At 39.5% G+C, this 22,964-nt stretch overlaps 1 protein-coding gene across 1 annotated transcript; it reads right to left on the bottom strand.

Moving 5' to 3' along the window:
- Positions 1 to 14,130: 14,130 nt before the first annotated feature.
- Positions 14,131 to 15,673, bottom strand: LOC138021861 (uncharacterized). Its single transcript, XM_068868883.1, has one exon. It carries the CDS (start codon positions 15,671 to 15,673, stop codon positions 14,870 to 14,872), a length of 804 nt encoding a protein of 267 aa, XP_068724984.1. The 3' UTR covers positions 14,131 to 14,869.
- Positions 15,674 to 22,964: the final 7,291 nt, after the last annotated feature.

Genomic DNA, 22,964 nt, shown 5'->3' with positions numbered 1-22,964 from the left:
ATCGCAGAGAATGAGGCCCCGACATATCGATGATATCGGGGAACTTTGATCGTATCCCAGAGGCAATTTTAATGCTCATTAGTTAAATTACAGTTGACTTCTTAGCGGTGTATATTTTAGACGGCGCGCAAACAAGGCTTCCGGTCAAAACAGAAATGTATTATCGAAGGACTGTCTGATTTCTCGATTCTTGACTGTTTCTTTCCCTTTTTTTCGAATAATTTCAGGTTAGTCTGGCCTAATTTTATCGTGGAAAGTATGGCAAGTCACTGTATAGCATATGGATGTATTAACCGAAGTACGAAACTATTGTGGCATTCAACAACTGTAGTTTCTCTTCTTTTTGCATTTTGCGCGCTAAACCTCTTACTCTTCTCTTTGTCTAATCGAATGTTGACTCGAAAGCCTCGTTTCTACGTGCTCTAAAACGGACACCACTGAAACGTGGGCTCAACTGTAATAATTAACAACTATTCACCGAAGTGGAGGTGGCTGGCGGTGGATATTTACCGAGCCGCGAAGCGGCTTGTAACGCATTGCAATTGGGTGCATTTGAGCATATGGGTTTCTCAGCCACCAGATATTTTGCAATAAACTGCCAAAATGTGTTAGAGTCAACGCGCTTCAGGCATGAACACTCTACTTTAGAGACTCATGAAATATTTGCGTTCGTTTAATCATTAGCGGAAATATTGGAATCAGTCCCTAGTAGCAGAGGAGAATTTGTTTATGATAAAGCTGAATAAATCAGCAGGCAAGTGCAATTGTCAGCAAAGAGTATTCGTACTTCCAGCTTACAAACCTGTTCGCAAACTATACTTTTACAAATTAATTAGCTTTTCTGTTTTAACATTACCAGTAAATGTGAATATTTTTGACAGGAAGTTTGACAGGAAGATTGAAGGACTTCCGGAGTTTGAGTAACCAATCAGCGCGCGCTTTTAACGCTATCCACTGTTTTTGTATATACTAATTCAGTTATTAGAGAGAATACAGGCCAACACGACTTTCGAAAATAATATTTATCAATCAGGGTGTGAATGCACAATGGGAAAACAGAAACAAAATCATTTTGACTCCATAGTTTCAGTCTAATGCTTGATCACAAGAATGATCTACAGGCTACAGCGATCGACAGGATATCTTGTAAATCAAAAATAAGTACCATTACCTCTATAGGACTAATACCTACCTGGTAGCACTTATCGGTAATCTAAGACCTAGTCTAACTGCATAAATATGGCAGAAATGGCAGTATAAGTGCTTATTAACCACTGTGTTCAGTCACCTTTTTTAAGCAACGAGTAATTTGCAATTTAGTGTGAGGAGATAACAGATGCGCTCCTTAAAGCACTTGAATAAAACTTCCGACTTGAGCATAAGTTTTCTCGAACTTAGTGATATTCGTCATAGTAAATATAAATTTATTTTAGGCAAGAACAGTGGTGACAGCAATGGTGAGACCCCAAACAACAGGTTTTAAGAAAAAATTAACAGCTACAGCTAACAACATGCACACGTGCGGTTTTCATTTTAGTACATTTCTTTGCCGTCCGTTGCCCATGACCGTGAAATCTACGTCGGCGTAGAGGACGATTGTTAGTTCCATTACGTTTTTCATAGAAGTTGAGCTTTGGACTTTTCAAGTCGCTGATTTGCTGAACGTGAACAGAAAGGAGATGGGCAGAAGTTGGCGCTGTCGAGCAACAATGTTGCTGGGCTTTAAGGTCCCTAACAACGAGAAATGCGTAACATCTGCTGATTGCTACAAAATAGCCTGCAAGCAGGCTCTTCCGTTGAAAATGGCGCGCGCTCAAAACATCCTATTCCGTTGAAAATGGCACACGGTCGAAATATAAGGGCTTGGTAACTAGTCAAGAGAAGAAGAGCCTGCAGCGATCTCTCTAGTTTTTCAGTATTTACGTTCAGAACCTGAACGTAAATTGCTGATTGGTCAATTCGTGATTGACACCTGTCAATTAAAACGAACCCCATGTTCCATCGATGCAGCGATCGCGCCGTAAGGGTAAATAAGGCAGTCCTTAATGGAAAGGCTTTTTTCTTAGTATGCTTTGGTAGTCAGTTGGCTTCTGAGATTTCTGTGTTCTCTCTATCAACAACCTACACTTAAATGGTAAAATTTGCAACACTGCGTTAAAAAGCCCGCCAAAATTGTGCCACCCGGGTCAAATTGTGGAATCGATTTTGGAGAGCGTTTGAGCGACTGAACTCTCCCATTGCTGTGGCCAGCATACGAAATAAGATAAATAAGTAAATAAACACAAGCAAGAAACATTATGGAAAACGGCATCTTTAATACTGTATAAAAATTACACACATCAAAAGCAAACACGAAGTGATTTTCTTGCTTACAATGGGATTATGCAGCAAAGTATGATGTACGAAGCTTCCGTCCGAGTTAGAGCAGACTTGCCGCCGAAGGATATTTTACAACTGTCCAAATCAACATTTCCCATATTACGGTATACAGTCACGGTATAAATGAAGAAAAAAACAATTTTCGACAGTATCCATGAAAACATTCGCGAGAACAGTGGCCACCATATCATTCAATTAGCTCACGTGCACAGTCATGCGCGTACTGCCCTAAGGGATACGGCATTAAAAAATCTCTCCCCAGTCTAGGGCAACGACGTCACCAAATCACCTGGAACTTTCTAAAATAACAATAGGGCAACCGTAAGCAATTCAGCAATTCAGTTATTTCGGATAAAAAAAAAAAAGTTCAAACAAATCTGATTGTAAAGCGAATAGCAATCAAAGTTGATTAGTATTTCGCATGCGCAGCACGTATGTGGCGAGATCCAATGCAGCGTTTACACGAACACGGTTTCCCATCGACACGGTTTCATGACTTCAAAACCACGTCAAGTTCGATGCGGTTTGGAAGTGTTTACACGGAACCATTTTCGCCACAAAATCTAAGTCGTGATGGTGTAAGCGAGCGCAGCACTACGTGCTAAATTCACTATTTTGAATTGAACAATGCAACTTTCGCGCCAAAATAGTAACCGTATTCAAATCGATGCGGTTTCGCTGCTTACAAGACAGATGAAACCACATTGTTTTGAAAACGCTCCACGTTTGGGTGTATTTTGAAATCGACGCGGTTTCAATAACAGTCTCGATCGTTGTCGTGTAAACGGAAGGTGTAACCGCATCGAAATTGATGAGGTTACAAATAAAACCGCGTTCGTGTAAACGCTGCCTAAAAGCGATTTGAGCGTCCCCATCATGGATTTCCACTAGGAATGAATGGAATGCATATGACGCAATTCGGACCCCGAGCTTGTAGGCAGCGTTGTTTTGTAATTTGATCACCAGCGTTCATGGCAATCAGTGTCACTAACTAGGGCACTATGTTCCTAAGATGCTCCAAATTTTTCAAAAAGATGCTTAAAATTTCTAAAGAAGATGCTCCAAAGTTGCCCCAAAAGTCAAAATGTTGCTCAAAAGTTGCTCCAAGCTCTTTACGTTGCTTTTCATAGTCTCTACAAGAAGTTGTTAATTACCTTACCAAACTGAGCTTTTCTTCACTGTTCCTTAACAACTGAGCATTTAGTGCTTCTGGGACACAATATGCTTCTTAACGGTGCTCGTTTCTTTATTTGCACTCATCACAACATGCTTTGCATTTCTTTTAAGTTACATGGCATAAAATTGTCATCAGACCATTCGAAATACTTATTTGCAATGTCACGTGACTCATCAGATTGAAATTTACTGACATTGACCTGTATAGTCGTATCATCGGCATACGTAATTAAGTGTGTCATGCAACTATTATTAATACAAAGATCGCTGGTTTCGATATGTTGTATTGTTATTCTGAAAGATTTGGATGTAGTAAACTAGGGACAAGAGGGATCGAGTGACCCCACCCGGGGGCCTGGGAACCTGCCCCTGCAAGGTTCGGCCGTCGGGTGTGGCCACTATCTCCCGTTGAATACATAGCAGTAATAATTACATGCCATATACACTGGTCAAAGTCTCAGGACTTGTGGTAGCAGAAAGAAAAACATTATAAAAGTAGTCCCTGGACAAGATTTGAACACGGAGTGTCGGCTTAGAGGAACAGCTTCTATTCACTAGACTACGATGAACAATTTTACCCCTCACGCAATGAATGCGATACGTCAAAACACAAATATTATAGACATGCGCAGTATGAACACGACTGATAAGGATGCTATGGGGACTATGTTGTTTAATATCTTTTTAAAACGCGAAGTTTCAGCCACCGTTAAAGGCAAGGTTAAAGAATGGTACATGATCGAAATATCTACCGTTTTCAATTTAGATTCTTTCCCCTAAGTTTATACTGTACCTATTTTATTTACTTGAATGCGCACTGTTCGGTGCGTTGCTCCTTGAAGAAAAATTTCGCGACGGTGATGTTTAAGACCAGTCATTCAGTTTGTCAATTGGTCAACATTAGGAGTTCTGCGTTGTCTTTCTGTGAAGTTATTTCATTTTTCTTCACGCGCGCTCGAGGTAGCCAAACTGAGTTGTCAAGAATCGTGTCGTGCTGGAGAGCTGTTCGATCGAATTGAGGGAAGGCAACAGAAGATAATTTGCAGGCAAGGTACGCAATGAGTTTTTCTAATTTTCAAACCTTGACGACATACATAACACTAATAATACAATACAAAATACTAAACACTTAACTTATAAAAATGTTGTAAGGGTAAACACAGTGAAAATCGGAAACCAGTGAACCTTGAGCACACAGTACACAGAATTTAGTAGTTTTATGCACCAAATCGCTCACTTAATTAGCTACATTTTGTACTTTGGCAAAACAATGTGGCAATTTCGATTCATCAACTACTAATGGGAACCTGCTCTTCATAGCTTGTCAGGGTATATCATTACTGTTATTGTCACGCTCTTAGACAATTAAACTCAAAGAATGAAAAGGTTAAGGCAATGTAATTTCTCCATCTTTATCTGTTTGAAGTTTTTTTCGAATGTCAGTTCAATCAGCAAAGGCATGTCTGAAACCTCGTTCGTCTCACCAAACTTATATTGTGTATTTTTAAACACAATATTATTACTGTCTTTTTTTAGGGCAGTCAAATTATACAGGAATAAAATGGATCTGATCCATTAACAGATAATAAATCTACCATCCTGCACCTCATCTTAATAAAAAAATTCGTAACACCACATAAAATATTGTTCACGGTTTTTGGTACCTACTGATATTTACAACTGACATCAACTTCATAATTAAACCCTGGGTAGTTGAAAGCTGTGTCCATTTTTTTTGGTTAATATCACTTGAAATAAATAACTCTTTTTGCCTTTACTTTACATGCATTGGGGTAAAAAATATTCCTGTCACTTAAATTATTCTTTTGGCTTTTACAGTCAAAAATGATCTATACCAAACTTTTGTTAGGTGCAATTCATTTATCTTACACCAAACATTCTTGGAAAACAGCACCTAACGACAATATCCGTGGTTTATTTAGGGTAATTTATCCTAAAATGTTCACTAACCAATCAAGGGCTCATGCTACCAAGAGCAAACACAGGCTGTGTGTGATTTGCTGTATTTTAAAGAAAAGTGACTTCATTTTAAGCTTTAACACTTAAACTCAAAGAAAAATTTAAAGTCATTCTTTCAATGACATAACATTTTCTCACACATCTTTATATTCAGTTAAGGTTTCTTGTTGTAGCATGAGTCATGACTGTGATTTCTGCCTACTGAAACTGGGTCCATGGATTCATTCGTTACAATTACAGTCAATCTATGTCACCTATGACCAATATTTCTGAGACTGAAATGATCATTCGAAGTCCTATTTGTAACTTCTGGCATTTGAATAGTCTGAGTCTTTAAAATTTCTGGAAATCTTTCCAAAAAAAAAGTATCAGCTGAAAAAAAAAGGCAAAGCACATACATGTAGGAAACAACTGATTGTTTTCAAATACTGTATGCTGTGATGTAATGTAAAAAAATTCATAGCTTTATTTCAGCAATACACTAGGGAAGTTTCAATGAAAATTCTTAAATCTCACTGGCGATGATCACAACTGACATGTAATTTTTAAAACCCTGTTAAAACTTAAAAAATACTGGTCACATGTGGGGAAGATTGACTATAAATTGACTTTAACCTTTCCAAATGTAAGTTAGTTCCCCCTTTTTGATGAGCCACCCCTCAGTCAGGTCTTATTCTTCATGAACAGGGACAGATGTTATGGACATATCCATGGGGACATCCAAAGTGGACACAGAATTAACTGATGAGGTTGGGAAGATACGCGGAAGATTTTTGATGCACTTCTGGCATTCCACTGGTAAGTCGTGTGTTGAAAGCTCCTCACCATAATCCCACACGGTAAGTGCTGCAAGGTGCATTAGAGGTGGCACCTGTCCAGTGTCTCTACGCCATCCAATTGTTGTAGGCCTGAATGACCTCTGTTCTTCTAAATTTACAGTTCCTTTTGTCGAAGCTTTCCACTGAAGTTCAAGCTTACGACCTTCCGCTTTAAGAGACTGGATTGTCAGTGATGTGTCTTTGTTTAGTTTCTTTTCCTCCCACGCTTTAGGATAGACATCCTTTCCTCTAAGTGGGGCACTGACTGCATTACCTTTTCTGATGTCGTTGAGCTTTTTTCTTGCCTCTTGGAGAAGCTCTGTGGTCAGTAGTTGCCCATAGTCATTCATTCTCTGTTCATGTGTCTGCCGTGCTGTCTCAGTGGTCCTACCATTAGTTTTACCACTGTGAATAGTGTTCTCGACAAATGTTACAGAGGCCTGTTTTGATAGTTCTGACAGGTTGTCATGAAGATAAAGTTGGGATAGATTAAACTGTCTTTCAGCAATGACATTGTTCACAGGAATGCTAAAAATGTGCTTGGCATAAAATTCAAAAAGTTGTGGTGTGGTGTCTTTGTTAATAAGACAGCTTTCAGGTGATGTTGCCATTGCTTTAATCTCAGTTAGAAGTTGAGGTTTCTGCAGCTGCCAAATATTGGCTCATTTAACCAGCCCATTTCTGTCCTTAGACACCAATCTCTGAAGATCCTGTCCATAAACTTTTACATTGTTTTCAGATGCATTTCCTTGATTGCTTTCAGTGGATACAAATTGTATGTCAAGGACCTTCAAAACAGATGACCAGAATGGACTTTGGAATCTTTGATCAGCTCCCATTCCAAACAGCTTGGGAAAGGATAACCACTCAGCACCATGTTCTTTAATTACTTTCAGGGCTTCTTGCAACATGGGCCTCTGCACTTCCTGGTAAAAGTGTTTAATAGCGGCTGGATCTTTCAAAGATAATTGCACTTGCTCTTCTGTTAAAGGAAAATACAGTGATGGACACAGTAACATTTGACTGAGTGTTTCATTGTGCTTGAGAACAGTTGCAGGCCATAGTCGTGCCAGATATCCACTGGAAAAACCAAGTTCCTCGTCACTTGCTTGTGCTGAATTAAGAGATGGGATAATGAACTTGTCAAGAAATTCAAATAAGAATTTAATTTGCACTTGGATCATTGGGCAGGAGCTCAGCTTGATGACATTTTGCCAGACTGATGAGTGGTTATCTGACTTTGGCATCCTTTCTAGTATATGCTCTGCAAGCTGAACACAGGCTTTTCCATACTTTAAATACCATTGTAGCATCTCATGGTAATATGTCCACCTTGTGTCAATAAAGGACTGTGGAAGGGGTGGCTCTTTACTTAAAATTCCCAGTGAAACATACATTGCCTTGTACTGACTTGGGCGTTCATGGTGGAGCCAGGATATCTTGTATAATAATTGCAATATGTGGTTGTTGTTCATATCACCCTTTGCCCCAAACCCAGCCTGGCACATTCTTCGCAACATTATATTAAGTATGTGTGGGTAACAGCCCACAAAAAACATTTCCCTGCCAAACAGTTTGGAGTTGTTTGCAATCAATCCATTTGATTTACCCTTTTGGGTAGAGGCATTGTCCCCAACTAACCCTGAGACATTTGATATGCCACATGTGTCATGAACAATGTGGAAATCGACATCTGACTGGTGTTTTCCTGACCCACTAGCTACAATGCTGTTAGCAAGAACAAAAGCCCTTGGCTTGTTAGTTTCATGGCACCATGTGTGCACCCCCACAATGTGCCTTTCCTCCTCTGCTTTGTTAGAGTCATCACTCCAAACATGAAAATCATATTTGCTGTTTGCAAATCTTTTACACAGAATTAATTTGTCTGCCTCCCCTAAAAGAACATTCCAATCTGACAAAGTAGTTGGGGAAACAATCAGATTTTTTGGGGGACTACAATTAAACAAAATACTGAAAATTAAATGTAATGCAATTGGTGCCTTTTGGTTAGATAAAAGACATGCATGTTGTAAATATCTGATGCAAGCCATGAACATGACACTCCTATGATTTGCTCCATTTTTGCCATGGGCAAATGTATCCACAAGAGAATAACTGTTTAAAACATCTCCTTTTTGTTTGAGTTGGTTTTTCAGTTTTGTTGCAACAGATTTTGCCCCCCTTAGTTTTTTTATTGTGTCGTTTTTCTTCAAGGATGTGTTCTTCAACAATTTGTCTTGCTTTGTAACTTGTTTTTGTAGGGTCAGAGTCTCTTTCTTCAAATCACTGTTCCTTCTTCGCAGAAATACTGAAAACAAGGGAAAAAGTCATACAAAAATTTTATTGACTTGTGGCTTTGAAAACAAATTATTTCATTAAATTCACGTTTTGAAAAAGTGTGAGCCTTAAACTCTCTTTTCTACATTTAGATGTGGCTACTTTATATACTGATGTTTTCTTTCAACCTTGTGAAAGTTATTCGTCACTGTCGAGAACATTGGTTTTTTTTATCAATTGGAAAGGTATTTACAGTTCTCTAAGTAAAGGTTTTGTCCTCTTGAACTCAAAATAAGCTTAAATTTATAACTCGAGAAAGGTAAGAAAAGTCTAAAAATTTAAATCTAGATCGCATTCGACATGAGAAGGACTCCTCCGCGGTCCGCACAAAATCATCTACTGTGCCATTTAAAAATATTTTTCACGTTTTTTCCCTCCGAGTAATGTTTCTTTGCGTTAACAGAATTTCTGTGTTGGCATATATCGAAAATGCTTTGTTTCTTTCAGCTCTGCTACATTATTTAGTGTCCAAAATAAAAGCAAAGTCTGGATGCACAATTCGCGAATTAACACAGGATTAATATAAACAGCTGCGAAATTCGCTGGAAATTATAACAAGACCTTTTACAGCGGTCAATTATTAAAACATAGTTTTAAGGCGTTTGTTTCAGTCTCTCTAAAGTAAAACTTTCTTTTACCCCATTTTAAGGAGATCACGCTAACGTTTTTCACCCCGCTAGCTACCCGCAAAAATGTACAAAGGATTTTCACTAGCTCCGTGCCTTTTCGTCGTGAAATTATTTTTAAAAATATTCAACGTTGTTTCACTCAAATGTCGATGAATGTCCGTTCTGTGGTCCAGTTGAACTTAACTTTCAACCTCAAGCTTATAAAGCCTTGAAAGGAATTATAACTGTACTGAATGAACAGGCCGGATGCAGGTCAGTTGTTTCACGCCAAAATTTGCGTCTGTTTACATTTTCCTTGTTGGGAAGCCCACTCAAAGCAGCCGTAATAATAAGTATGCCAATTCCAAAAAAAAAAAAAAAAAAGACTTGAGTTATACATTTACCCATGTTTTCCTTAACCAATGCTTACCTATACTTTTTCGAAGCGTTTGGATTGTCCTTTTGAGTCCTGCATTTTCTGATGTTAGTCGTTTACATTCACGAGAGAGTTTGTCGATCCTCGCAAGCTCGCTTGCAAACTTGAGAAAAACACTTTCCGGAGTTGCTCCCGCTGAATCCTGACTACCAACACTACAACTGTTTTCGTCTGGTTTCTCTTCTGATTTTAGTTTCTTCGCCGGCTGATATTTACTAGAAAACTGCCCGCCGATAAATTTTCTTCGCCCCATTGGCTGACATTTTTTTTCGCAACTTTCGTTGTAAACAATTAACGAAAGCAGCCCGCGTTTCCAGGAAACAGCAGTCTTTCCAGGAAAGTACTCTGCGCATGTCATAAAATTTTGGTGGTTACGGACATCGGGGAAAGGATCCCCTTGCGTGAGGGGTAAATTTACAAAGTGTCTTTAATATTTATTATTTGTTGCCTGGTATCTTGAATATGATCAGTATAATTCAATGATTAAACCTAAGCGCTGATTTCAAAATGGTTAGCTTTGTTTTAAGTGTGGCATGACCTTTCTCGTTAGTTGTCTAAAATACGTTGTTAGCGAGTGTTAGAGCACGTTCATAACCTGGTCTTATGACAAATAAATTAGATTATTGTTTAAAAATTTCGTGGACGTAAGGGCGATTGGTGGTTTACTGGTTAGGAGCGGTGACGAGTCCGGATATCTGGGTTAAATTTTAAAAGAAAAATGTTCAATTTCCAGAATTGCTTTCCAACTGTCAGTGTCATGAAATATATTCCAAGCCGGTTGATACTATATGATTATCGTAATAGCAGTGTCGAGAAAGAGTTGCGACACCACAGTAAGATACCACAGGCACCCCAAGCTCATTGTAAGGCAATGCCGACAAAATTATAAGGATTTGTAGGGGAATCCCGATGAAAGACCTGAAACCTGTGTTTTTTTTCCCAGATTCGACTTGAATTAAGCCATTATCATGCATGTCCTCGGTTGTCAACTGTTCTAGTAAAATATCAAGGCTGAACACTGAATTCTCACCATAGCCAACCAAATTTAGTCAAATATTCCAGGTTAAAAGATGAAAAAGATCCTCTTTCACAATGAACACCACACGGCCGACCGTTGAGTTTCCGCTTGATTACGAGTCTTGTTATCTAATCACTCTGCAGTGAAACGAAAACAAAATAATTTATAACTTAGTATAAGGAAGAAAACACCAGTCATAGGAGGGGGCATCTCGTTTATTGATCAGACATAAATTGCCCTAGGATAGTAATAAACACTGAAAATAACTAAAAACAAAATTTCCGAAATGAACTGATCAAAAGCGGAGATGCCGTCGAAGTGACAACTCCTAACGGACAAACTCCTTAAATATTAACTACTTAGCATAAGTATGTAACCTGCATGCCAACGAAATCTACATACCAGCACAAAACTATCTTACAATAACAACGTGAAAAATTATATTTGTTATCTAATCACTCTGCAGTGAAACGAAAACAAAATAATTTATAACTTAGTATAAGGAAGAAAACACCAGTCATAGGAGGGGGCATCTCGTTTATTGATCAGACATAAATTGCCCCATTTCGAAGATAAAGCACAATTTAAAGAGAACTATAGACCTAAGGAACGAGAAACTGAAAGAAGAGAATTGATGTTATCTTTAACATAGCCGTCCTTGGCACGATCCGATTTCCAACGACCATGTCGTTTAAACAAACGATCGCTGATGCCAGCGTTTGCAGCGGCGGAGGCGCCACCTGATCTTAAGCTATGTAAACCATAACTAGACTTAGGAAAACCTAGTTCAAATAAAGAATTAAGCAAAAGCTCCCTAACCCTAGAATAGGATATAGGTCGTGAACCTAGAGAATAACTAAGAGTGGACTTATGATACTGAAACAAGATTGCGAAATACAAAGTCACTAGAATTACAATTCAAACAAGCGAGATGAAAATAACGAGAAAGTATCGTATAAGGACAAGTGACAGTACCCGTCCTAGCCAAAAGAACTGAAGAACCATCCCTATATACGTCAGTCTTACTACTGGCAATAGTAATCTTAACATAATCCGAATTTTGGAAATTTACATCACAACAGCGCAACTTAGCTAGCTCGTCAAAGCGTAAAAATGCACAATAAGCAGTGACAAATAAAGCTGCAATTCGGAGACTAGACAGGTTAGCAGATGGCGAGGCATACTTTAAACAAATTGACGAAATCATCTCAGGAGTAATTGGCTCCTTTTTAACTACTGGTTTAGCTGAAATCCGAATACCAGCCTCGAGAATGTTCTTCACCAGAGGATCTTGACAAGGATCGGGAAAACCATAGAGCTTATTAGCCCACGAAATACCACAAGATGCAGACTGAAGTACGGAAGAGCTTGTATCACCTCGAATAAGATGCTCTAGGTAAAGAGCGACGTCTAACGGCCTTGTAGGCAAAGCCGTGATCTCGGGGAAGCAAGATGCCCAGACTCTGAATTTCTGAAAAGACCTGGAATACTGATCAATGGTGCGTGGAGCCTTGGACTGCAATGCACGAGCCGGAAGAGAACTGGCAAGTCTTCGGAGTTCAGGATTCTGTAGGGTGGAACTAATCTGCGCAAAAGCAATATCACCTTGTGCAGGAAGAAACAAAAATAGAACAAGAATTTTTAGTCTAACACGGGCTACTACCAGCGGCGTCCAGAGTAAATCAAATGTGCAAAAACCTAGTGGCAAAACAAATAAACACACAAAGCCAAGTGGCAAACACTTAAAATTCCAATAACTGATAAAACAAAAAATACAATCTCATTGCTTAGATTTCATTAACCCCATTAATACATCCAGAGTAAAACAAGTGTGTAAATGCCCAGTGGCAAAACAAATAAACACACAAAGCCAAGTGGCAAACACTTAAATTCCAATAGCTGATAAAACAAAAAATACAATCTAATTGCTTAGATTTATTTAGCCCCATTAATACATCCAGAGTAAATCAAGTGTGCAAAAGCCCAGTGGCGAAACAAATAAAACACACAAAGCCAAGTGGCAAACAGTTTAATTCCAACAGATGAAAATCACAAAAAATACAATCTAATTGCTTAGATTTAATTGGCGCCATTAATACGCAAGAAAAGGACAGACGAAGTAAAATTATCAGAACCAAAAATACAATTCTTATTAACGCCTTGAACAAAAACTCGCTTCCCTTCAGCAACGTGAAGGAAGTTAACAATATAACTACGGAAAGAACGACCTTCATTAATGATGGATGGCCAAAAAATGGCAGACGGCCAATAAGGGACCACAAGGGCGCCTACGCACTTACATAATTTGACATGCTCAATAACTTGAGTGACAAGGCAAACAGGAGGGACCAACCAACAGTTCTCACCTTGCCAGCTATGACTAAGAGCATCTACACCCAAAGTGTTGGGACTGTAAAAGCGCGAATAGAACCTAGGCAACTTGGTATTTGCATAACTAGCAAAACAATCTACAGTGAAAGGACCCCATCGAGAATCTATTGCACGAAAATAATCGTTGGAAACACACCAGTCGTCAAAATCAACGATCTTACTGTAATAATCAGCTTTCTGATTAAGCGTACGAGGAATCCATTCCACTGACAACCTAATACCATGAGCAGAAGACAAACAGAAAATATCCTTAGCAATAGTATTTAAATGTGGCTTATTGCTCCCGGAATCTGTAATGAACGCTACAGCTTTATTATCAGTGTAAAGCTTAACAGAGGAATTATGCAAAATGGGAGCAAAACTTCTCAACGCAAAAGTAACAGACTTCAATTCCCTCCAAGTGGAGCTTTGCTTCATTTCAAGATCATCAAAATTCTTGTGGGCAACAAGAAACCCGTCGACCTCAACATAAATGTAAGAAGCGCAAGCAACGTCACTAGCGTCGGAATAGACAATGTGATGAGGAACATTAACTGGATAGACAAAAGGTCTAGAATTAAGTGCCCGAGCATTGGCACACCAATAATTTAACTCAGAAATAGCTTCATCAGTAAGAAAAACCCCGGCATTCCAAGATGCTCTATCTACAATAACAGAATGCAATGCCTTCGTCATAATCTTGCAAATATGGCCAAAAACAAGCATACAGGAAATGATACGCCCGGTAACCTGAGCCAGCATCCTGGCAGTTACTACACGAGAACTAAAAACCTCCCCTATGGACGCAAGCAGAACTGATATCTTATCTTCAGGAATAGACAACAAGCCCCGAGCAAAATCCCAGTGAAAACCAAGCCAGCGAAGCAACTGACTAGGGATCCACATACACTTATCCTTATTTGGGACGAACCCCGAGCTAATTAAATCAGAATGCACCAACAAAGATTGTCGAAGGCAAATATCCTTCGTACCACATACTCCCAGACCGTCATCTAAATAAACTACAATGCGGAGGGCCTGAGAACGCCAATGCTTGACGAGGGGACGCATAACTTTGGTGAAAATATAAGGGCCCGTAGAAAGACCAAAGGGCAGGACGACAAACTTAAAATATTTCCGAACCCCATTGAAAACCCACGAAAAACCGAGAAATCTTTGATGTGTGGGGTAAATTTCAACATGATGATACCCAGACTTAATATCGAAAGAATAAGCCCACAAATTAGAAAGAGACTCGCCGATCAAAAAATTTAGCATAGACTGAGCATCCTCAAACTTAATTTTGGACTTATTCACAAAGAAATTAACATGCCTAAGATCCAATATAAGCCTCTTCTTACCACTTGACTGTACAGAAACAGACAATGGGTTAACCACGTCAGGCGGGCGAGTACACGAAACAATAGAGCCAACCCTAAGTAACTCCTGAATAGCGGATTCTACAAAATCACTCTCACCCAAAGCTGAGCGATTATTATTAAGAAAAACAATTGTAGGTTCCCGTGAAAAGGGAATCTTATAACCAAAACTTAAGGTATCTAAAATAAACTTAGAGGCACCAATGCTTTGCCAAAAGGAAATATTAGCTTTAAGCCTACCCTTAACAATAACTTGACTAGAGCCTTCAAAATATTCTGCAAAGTAAGAATCAAGAGAAATGTGATCCAAGTCAAAGTCAAAGTCAGAGTACTTATCTGGACCCAATCGTGCAAGAACATTTGCCAAATCAGACGGTGGTTGACTTTGTAGACGTTGAACTGGCGGCAGTGCTGGGGAGACTAGCTCTTGTTTTGTAGAACAAAGGACAGGCTGGCGAATTAGACCAGTGTCCTCGCTGATTGCAGTTAAAGCAGATGTCAGAAGGCTGGACGTGTCGGGCGGCACGAAAGGGCTGATGAAAATAAGAGCGGTGAGCAGAAGTTGGAAAAGACGTAACAGCAGAAGTCGAAGATCCAGGGACTTGTACAGCCTGAAAATCTCGGAATTTAGCAGCATTTGAGAACCTTGAAACACGAGATTTGCCGGAAGACTTCTGCTTAATCTTGGTAAACGCACGACGCTCAGCTGCCCGAAGTTTCTTCTCGTCTTCCGAATTTTCAGCGAGTTCGTCGGACTCATATTCTTCAACTGCAGCCCAGCCAGTGGGACTTTTATCAGCAAAGCGGATCAACTTAATGCGTTTCTCAAGGTCAGACTTGGCCTTTTGGAGATGTTCTTGAACAGCCAGCAGGTTTCCCTCGGATAGATTAGAGATAGCCAGATCAAGGCAGTCAAGGAGCTGTGTATTAAACTCAAACTGGATTCTGTTACCTTTAAATTGAAGTGAACTAGCTGCCTTAGAGTCTGTTTTCAATTTCTTTAGTTCTCGCCGAGTTTCCACCTCGCGTTCGTCCAAGGAGCGCTTGAAATCGCCAAATGTTTTCTGCAACTTCGAATCAAGAAGGGAAGAAATCAGCGAGATCGTCTCGGAATTAGAAAAGTCTATCTGTTGAGGTTGGAATGATGCAGTTTCCGGCGGTGGATTAGACATAGTACGAAAATAAACTATAAACAAAATTTCCGAAATGAACTGATCAAAAGCGGAGATGCCGTCGAAGTGACAACTCCTAACGGACAAACTCCTTAAATATTAACTACTTAGCATAAATATGTAACCTGCATGCCAACGAAATCTACATACCAGCACAAAACTATCTTACAATAACAACGTGAAAAATTATATTTGTTATCTAATCACTCTCAGACCACACACTATCCCATACACAGTTCTGGGTGGATACCTTTCTCCTGAATCTTTAGCGACTTCCATTGCAAACTTCGTGAGCCAGTAGTTAAGAGATATGACATCCATATCCTCTATTTCACAACTAACAGGATTAACCTTGTGCAATTCATAATCTTTTAAAAGACCACCGGGATCTAAAATCGGTACTTTCATCTCCCTTTGCTGTTGCCATTCCCGAAATAATTTTAAAGCCCATTTGTTTTAGTACTTTGTAGAAGGTGGAAAAGCATCATCAGCCAGGACTAGTTCCTCAGATGCACTTTTCGGCAAACGAAAACGACTCGGTCTTCCTTCCTTCTTCTCAACCATAACCATCAAATGCAACAAAACACTGCTAACATGGGACAAACGGCTTCCAAAATACAGGCAGAGACTTGCATGAACTATACCATTCCCGCAGGGAATACATTAATTTTGCATGCTTTATTGCATTGTATTTTTGGGCGTGATTGAGAAGTCATGTCAAAAAGTCGAGCTTCGTGTTTCATCAGGGGTTCCAAACACCTCGTGCTTTCATCTGTTTTTCGGTTTTTGGAACCCTTGATGAAACACTCGCACCCGTTTTTGGCATATTAATGTTCCACAGGAGCTGATCATAAGTGCTGGAATGTGACAACAAAGCGTGGAAACTCACACTGGTCATGTATTCGCGGCTATAAATGCAAAGCGACCCATTTTTAAAATCTCTTTTACCGTAAAGTCGACGGCCGCTGGTTTCAAGAGCGTCTTTATTTCTTTCCATCTATGATTCAAGTTCCTCAAGCGCCAGGACCTCAGCTCCGGTTCAACAACCCTAAAAAGCTGCCCTTCCGCTTCCGCAACAAGGCCAACAAGCTCCGCCTCAAGTGGCGAATTTAGAGGTAGATATGTTTTCTGTTTTTCAAACTGGAGGCAGTTTCGTTACTTGGAACCTTCAGTATGATTCTCTGGTCGAATGTTAATTTGTCTGACTTTTCGTGTTTGTCGGGATATCTCGCATTTATTCATTCCTTGTTTTAGTTACCTTACTTTGGGACATCGACAATACTTGTTACTATGTTCTCATATTCATTTCTTATGGTTGGAGTTCGCGGCACTCGGGGTTCGGTGGAAATGTCGTGTAGTTTTCGGCTTTTCTGGTCGGGACAGAATACTACGAGGCTCTTGTGCCTTTTAGGTGCATTTCTCAGTATTGAACTTGAATCCATCTGGTGTTCAGTTAATTTATTTGGGTTTGGATCAATTACAAATTGCAACAACTCAACCTCGTGTTTGTTGAAGATATTTGCATTTGGGCCTCTCTACCCGGACTAGTTTCGGCTGCCAGTTAAGTGTGTTTGGCTGCAACTGGGATACGGGTTGGGTCGAAATTGTTTTACTGTTTTACTGAACTACAATCTTGGGGCCCGTTTCTCGAAAGTCCCGAAACTTTACGGGCCATTTTCGGGTGTCACAATTCCCTTTGTATCTCAAGAACGGAGAGAATTTAAGTGGTCAAACCTTACAGTTAGTTTGCTTTTTGTTACCTTGAAAACATCTTGAAAGATGGACTTTCCTGAACAAGCGGTTGTTAGGTTCACAAATGGCTTTTCGGGCCCGAAAAGTTTCGGGACTTTCGAGAAACTGTTTCCTGGACAAAAGTGTTGGGAAGGTAGCGTCACTTTTGAGATAGCCCCCCTCCTCCCCCCTTATCATTGTTGGATTTTGCACCAAATAAAATGGTGACTTTTCTTCCAACATTGAATATGGGAAAGGGGAGGGGGGGGGGGGGGGGGGTGAAGATCACAAGAGCATGCTCTTTCCCAAATAGTTCAGCCAATAGTTAGAATAATCGAGTTAGGTGTGAAGTGAAGTGATGCGCGCGCAACCTTCCCAACAACTTTTGACCAGGATTGTAGGTTCGGGTCTCACTGAGGTGTGTTTGGCTGTAAGTGAACTTCGTGTTCGGTTGAAATTATTTGCTTTCTTGTTCACAATATGACCTAGATTTGTTTTCCTTAAATACAGCATTAGTTGATAACATCAACTCGGATAATCAATGTCCCTGCAGAGTAAACAGTCGATATTATGGGCTGAGTTTCAGTCGAGTTTCAGTCGATCTCAATCCGACTCCCAGGGTTTTTCTCCGGGTACTCCCTGGTTTTCCTCGCTCGTCAAACTAGACTCTCAGGGAGATTCACAGTCAATTTCATACGGCTGCAGGCGGATGCTCTTGATAGGGATAACCTCTAGTTTATATATTTGCCACACTATTATTCTCTAAGTGTTATAAGCAGTACTCATGCACCAGTTTTATTTTAAGAAGGTAGAAATGGCTACTATTATTGTCATCTTCCAAGCAGATGACAACACCGACGCTAACAACTGCAGCCAATTACTTTGCTTTCAAATTGCAATCGAATTATTGAGAAATTGATATTCAATAGAATGGAATCTTTTAATAATTAAGGAAAATAATAATTTCGTCTTTTTGCCCAGCTCAAATAAAAGAACTAAATTTTCAACCAAATATCACGCTGCTTGATAATTATAAAAATAAGTGTCTCTCTGGAGCGTATAGAGTTTGTGAAATACCTTGGAATCTTTATTGACCAAAATCTAACCTGGAGCACCATATTGAACGTGTAGCTTTAAAAATAAGGCGATAAATATATGGGTTATTGACCAAGCTTGACTTCGTCTCGGTCCATAAACACGCAAAAAAAGAACGAGGCCAATATCGAGCCATCTTGACCGGAACAAGTTTGGTCAATAAATGATTTATTATATGGGATAAAACACCAAAAAAATTTGATCTTGCGGGACCAAGCGAGAAATCCCGAGCGGGCAGTATTGCTTCATCTTGCCCGCTCGGGTAGCCAATCATAGCGCAGGATTTGGCTCATCTTGCCCGCTCACGGAGCTAGTAATATTACAAGGAGGTTTATTATCCAAATTGCGCCATGTCATGTTCCAACCCATACACTTTAGGCATTATCGCTCTCATTTCACCACATTTAACCTATGGCTTGTTAACCCGGGGTCAAGCTTGGTAAGTCTTACCTTGAAAAGCTTCTTAAATTACAGAAAACGTGCTCTTAAAGATAGATTTTAACATTTACTTTTAAGATTTCAAACAACACGCAGTATCTTTATTAATCGAAGCCGATGTTTTACCATTAAAATTTTCCTTTTTTAAGATCTCAGCTAACTTAATGTATGACGTTGGCGCAAAATCCTCTTATTCTTGATCCTTTGTTTCAAACAACTTCTATATGCGAAGCCCTACAATCTAATTCAGCTAAACTCTTTCTCACGAATTGGATAAACTATTGGAAATGGAATCCCCCTTGACGCTAAGAAATCTTTGAAAGAACGACTTCAATAGTAGTCAAGAGCACAATTTCAGGGGAATCGTACGTTTTTTGATAAAATCATGAAACTTCTCACCAGTGTCAACCAAGGGACGGTTAACAATTTTGGATCTAGAGGTATGGCTGGAATGTCCTATAACCGGAACAAGCTGGTTTTGAGAAAAGTGTTGACGTCATCAGTTTCCTTGAGACAATTTTTTTTTTAGTGTAGAACGTGGTTACAATTAAAAAAAGTCGTTGAACCGGAGTGTCAAGACTTCAGAAAATATCAAAAAAGAATTGAAGCATAATATCACCATGGATTTGAATTGCAGTAAGAAGCTTAATGGTAAAAAGAGGACATTCATCATAATATAAAAACCTAAATACTTTCTTCCACAAGTAATCTATATCTAAAATATGCCCTCTTTTGCATCTTTTTGTTGGTTGGTAAACACCTTTTACTTTGCGAATGATGTGTTCTACACAAGAGAGGCTAGAATCATTGCTTCTCCACAAGCGCACAGGGCTGTGCAATGAAGGTTTGCTTTTTAGCACTTGCACAACCATCCGCAGGCTTCCTTGCACTGAGGAACAATAAATGAGGTCATAGCAGCTTAGCTGGGCTTGTGGACGTGTTGGCCACAAAGGTTTCCATTGACTATTCTTCTCCCATCCCCATTCAGTAGGACTTGGAAGCTCTGGAAGTGCTAGATGAACTTGGCCCCAAACATGGTTACCTTGATACGATGTTCGGAGGATATGTTCCTTGAGAGTTGCAGATGTTGGGGGAATCTTATCTAAACTGCGGGAACGTATACGAAATATTTGCCGGCTTTCCTTATCCACAGACTTGATGATATTCGAAGGTGTATACTAGCTAACAGGACTCCTGCTGGTCAAGATAGGAAATTCAAAGACCTCAGATTCGTTCTTTAGGGCATTCGCATCCTGATATGATAATCTCCCGACTGGGTTAGGTTTATAAATCTTTGTTAGAGGGTAGAAAACGGGAATCGTGGCGGGTTTGTTCTCAGGGATAACCATTTCTTAGTCATGTCATCAATGTGCTCTCCGTGACGGAGAGCATTGAGTTCTTTTGGCTTTTTGAGAGGTTTCTAATGCCATGGCCATGGGTAATGTATCACGAGAGGGTCAGATTCTCTTAGATGGGAAAGAAAACTGTAAGCCACTTAATTACTCATGGCATTAGAAAGAGTCTCGAAGCCAAAGAACTCGTGCATTAATGCTCTCCATCACGGAGACCACATTAACGACATGATTAAGAAATGGCTATCCTTTACACTAAACCTGCTACGAAGCCCTGTTTTCTACACTCTAACTAAGACTCACAAACCTCCTAACATGGTCGGGAGACCGATCATATTAGGCTGCGAAGGCCCTACTGAACGAATCCCATCATTTGTTGATCCCCTACTTCAGCCTATTGCTAAAACACAAAAATCATACCTCAAAAGATATCAGAGATTTCTTAAACTCTATAGAGAAAATGAAAGTCTCAAATTAAGGAACAATCTTTGTCTCAATGGGCGTTACCAGCCTTTACACTAACATCCCAAATGAAGAAGGAATCGGCATTGTGTTTAGAACATACGAAAATGAAAACAAACCTCCGATTCCAACTCACTTTCACAGGGAAATGCTACGACGTTTTTATCTTGAAAAAAAAAATCTTTCCATTTCAACGAGAAAATCTCTAGGCACACAGAACCGCAATGGGAACAAAAATGGCATTATCTTTTGCTGACATTTTCATGGTCGATTGACGAAGTTGAGACAGCATCATCACAAACTCCTTACAGAGCACTCATTTGGAAAAGACACATTGGTTGAGGTCACACTTGAGCTTTTTTTACCATAGTAAACGAAAGTTTACCATGGTAAATGGGTTTTTCAATGTGACCGGCTTTTCTCACTTTACCATGGTAAACGCAATTCTAGTCTGTTGCGTTAGCAACGGCGGTCGGATGAAAGCAAAGTTTACTATAGTAAAACCATGTGAAAAAGCATGGTTTATCTAGTGTTTATCTAAACTTTGTTTATTTAGGTGACATCTTGTCATGACTTTGAGAAGCATTTCGTGACTTTGCTGAATTTGCGTGTGCCCTCTACAGTATATACATGCGCTTTCTATCTCCTTCCCTCACAATCTTTTAACGAATAACGAAAACATGACGGGATTTTCATACATTTCTTCAAACCATCCTTGTGGTCTCGGATATACCCCCGCCACTCTCCTCCGTCTTGCTAAAGGTCCTCTCCTTCTTCTTCGCTTTTGTAATCTCTTAATTCTGGTCGTGAGAAGAGCATTGGTGAGATCAAATTGCCTCCTTTCAAAAACAAGGTAAAGAGCCAGAAATCTAAATCTCTGAGCTTTACGGATTGCAACGATAAGAAACAATAGAGCCACAATCGAAGCTACAACACCTTCACGATCCATGGCGCAGTCACGAAATATATTAAGTTGTTGTGTTAAGACTCACGCGACCGAACTCGAACTATTCCTGTCTGTCATCAACTCGACATTTGAGTAGCACTCTTGTGACAAGGAAACGTCTGGGAAATGTAAAAGTCAGCTTATGCGTTTTACCATAGTAAACTTTGCTTACCTTTTTTATACCATAGTTAAGGGTTTTTACCTTGGTAAACTGCTTAATGTGACCTCAACCATTGACGACATATTTTCAAAGAAGCAATAAACAACTTCACAGAGCTAGCAAATACTGCTATCACCCCACAATAAACTCAGGCTGAGATTTCAGATACTGAAATAACATTCTTAGATATGTGAAAAGAAAAAAGCAAGAGATTCAAAAAGTTCAAAGCACTCTATTCTTGATGTGTGCACGCACTTTAAACCGAAAGAGACTTTCCAATACACGCACTTCAAGTCCTGCCACCTTCCAGGCGTCAGGAAGGGCTTCATCAAAGACGAAGCCTAAGGCTTCTTAGAACTAATATAACTCTTCAAAAGCAAAATTTGAAAAACACATCGCACAATTCAAACAAAGATACGCCACAGGGGTTATCCAGATAACCTTGTGAACATGACTCTATCCGAAGTCAATTTCAGCGAAAGAATGTTGACTCTAACAAATTAAAAAAATTGCCGTTTGTTACAGAATGTCACCCATCGGTGCTTCATCTCAAAAATATTCTAATGAACAAACAGCAGCTTATATACAAAACCAGCTCTTACTAAGAGGGATCTAAAACCCTCCCTAATTTCATATAGAAAAGGGAGGTCTTAAAAAGATGTACTCATTAGAGCAAATCTCAGTCTAAGGTCTTGAATTTCCTATCTTATTGACCCATAAAGAGTCTCGTTTCGACTGTCTACATCTTGAAACATTTTTTTGTAAGCTTCTTTAAAATTTCATGCTATTTGCAGAGTTTTACTGATAATAACAATAAAAGAATAATGTGAATGACATTTTGCTGGTTTCTGGATCAAAATAACACATTTCTGAATAGATTGTAAGCTCATTTGAAATTTCCTGTACATTTGACAGGAAACCACTCGAAAAAGTGAACAACAGAAAATGCTGACAACATTCAATACCGTTACATGACTTTTTTGGCCATGCCTCTATATCCAAAATTGTTAACTTCATGAAGGCCAACAAACATGCAGAGTTACATTCTTTTATCATAAAACGCACAATAGGCCTTTTGCAACTAACGATCTCATGGTACAAAATCCG

This window comes from Montipora capricornis, chromosome 10, assembly GCF_036669925.1.
Source record: "Montipora capricornis isolate CH-2021 chromosome 10, ASM3666992v2, whole genome shotgun sequence".
Classification (NCBI taxonomy): Eukaryota; Metazoa; Cnidaria; class Anthozoa; order Scleractinia; family Acroporidae; genus Montipora; species Montipora capricornis.
The sequence above is the reverse complement of the archived record's forward strand: the minus strand, read 5'-3'. Positions and strand labels throughout refer to the sequence as shown.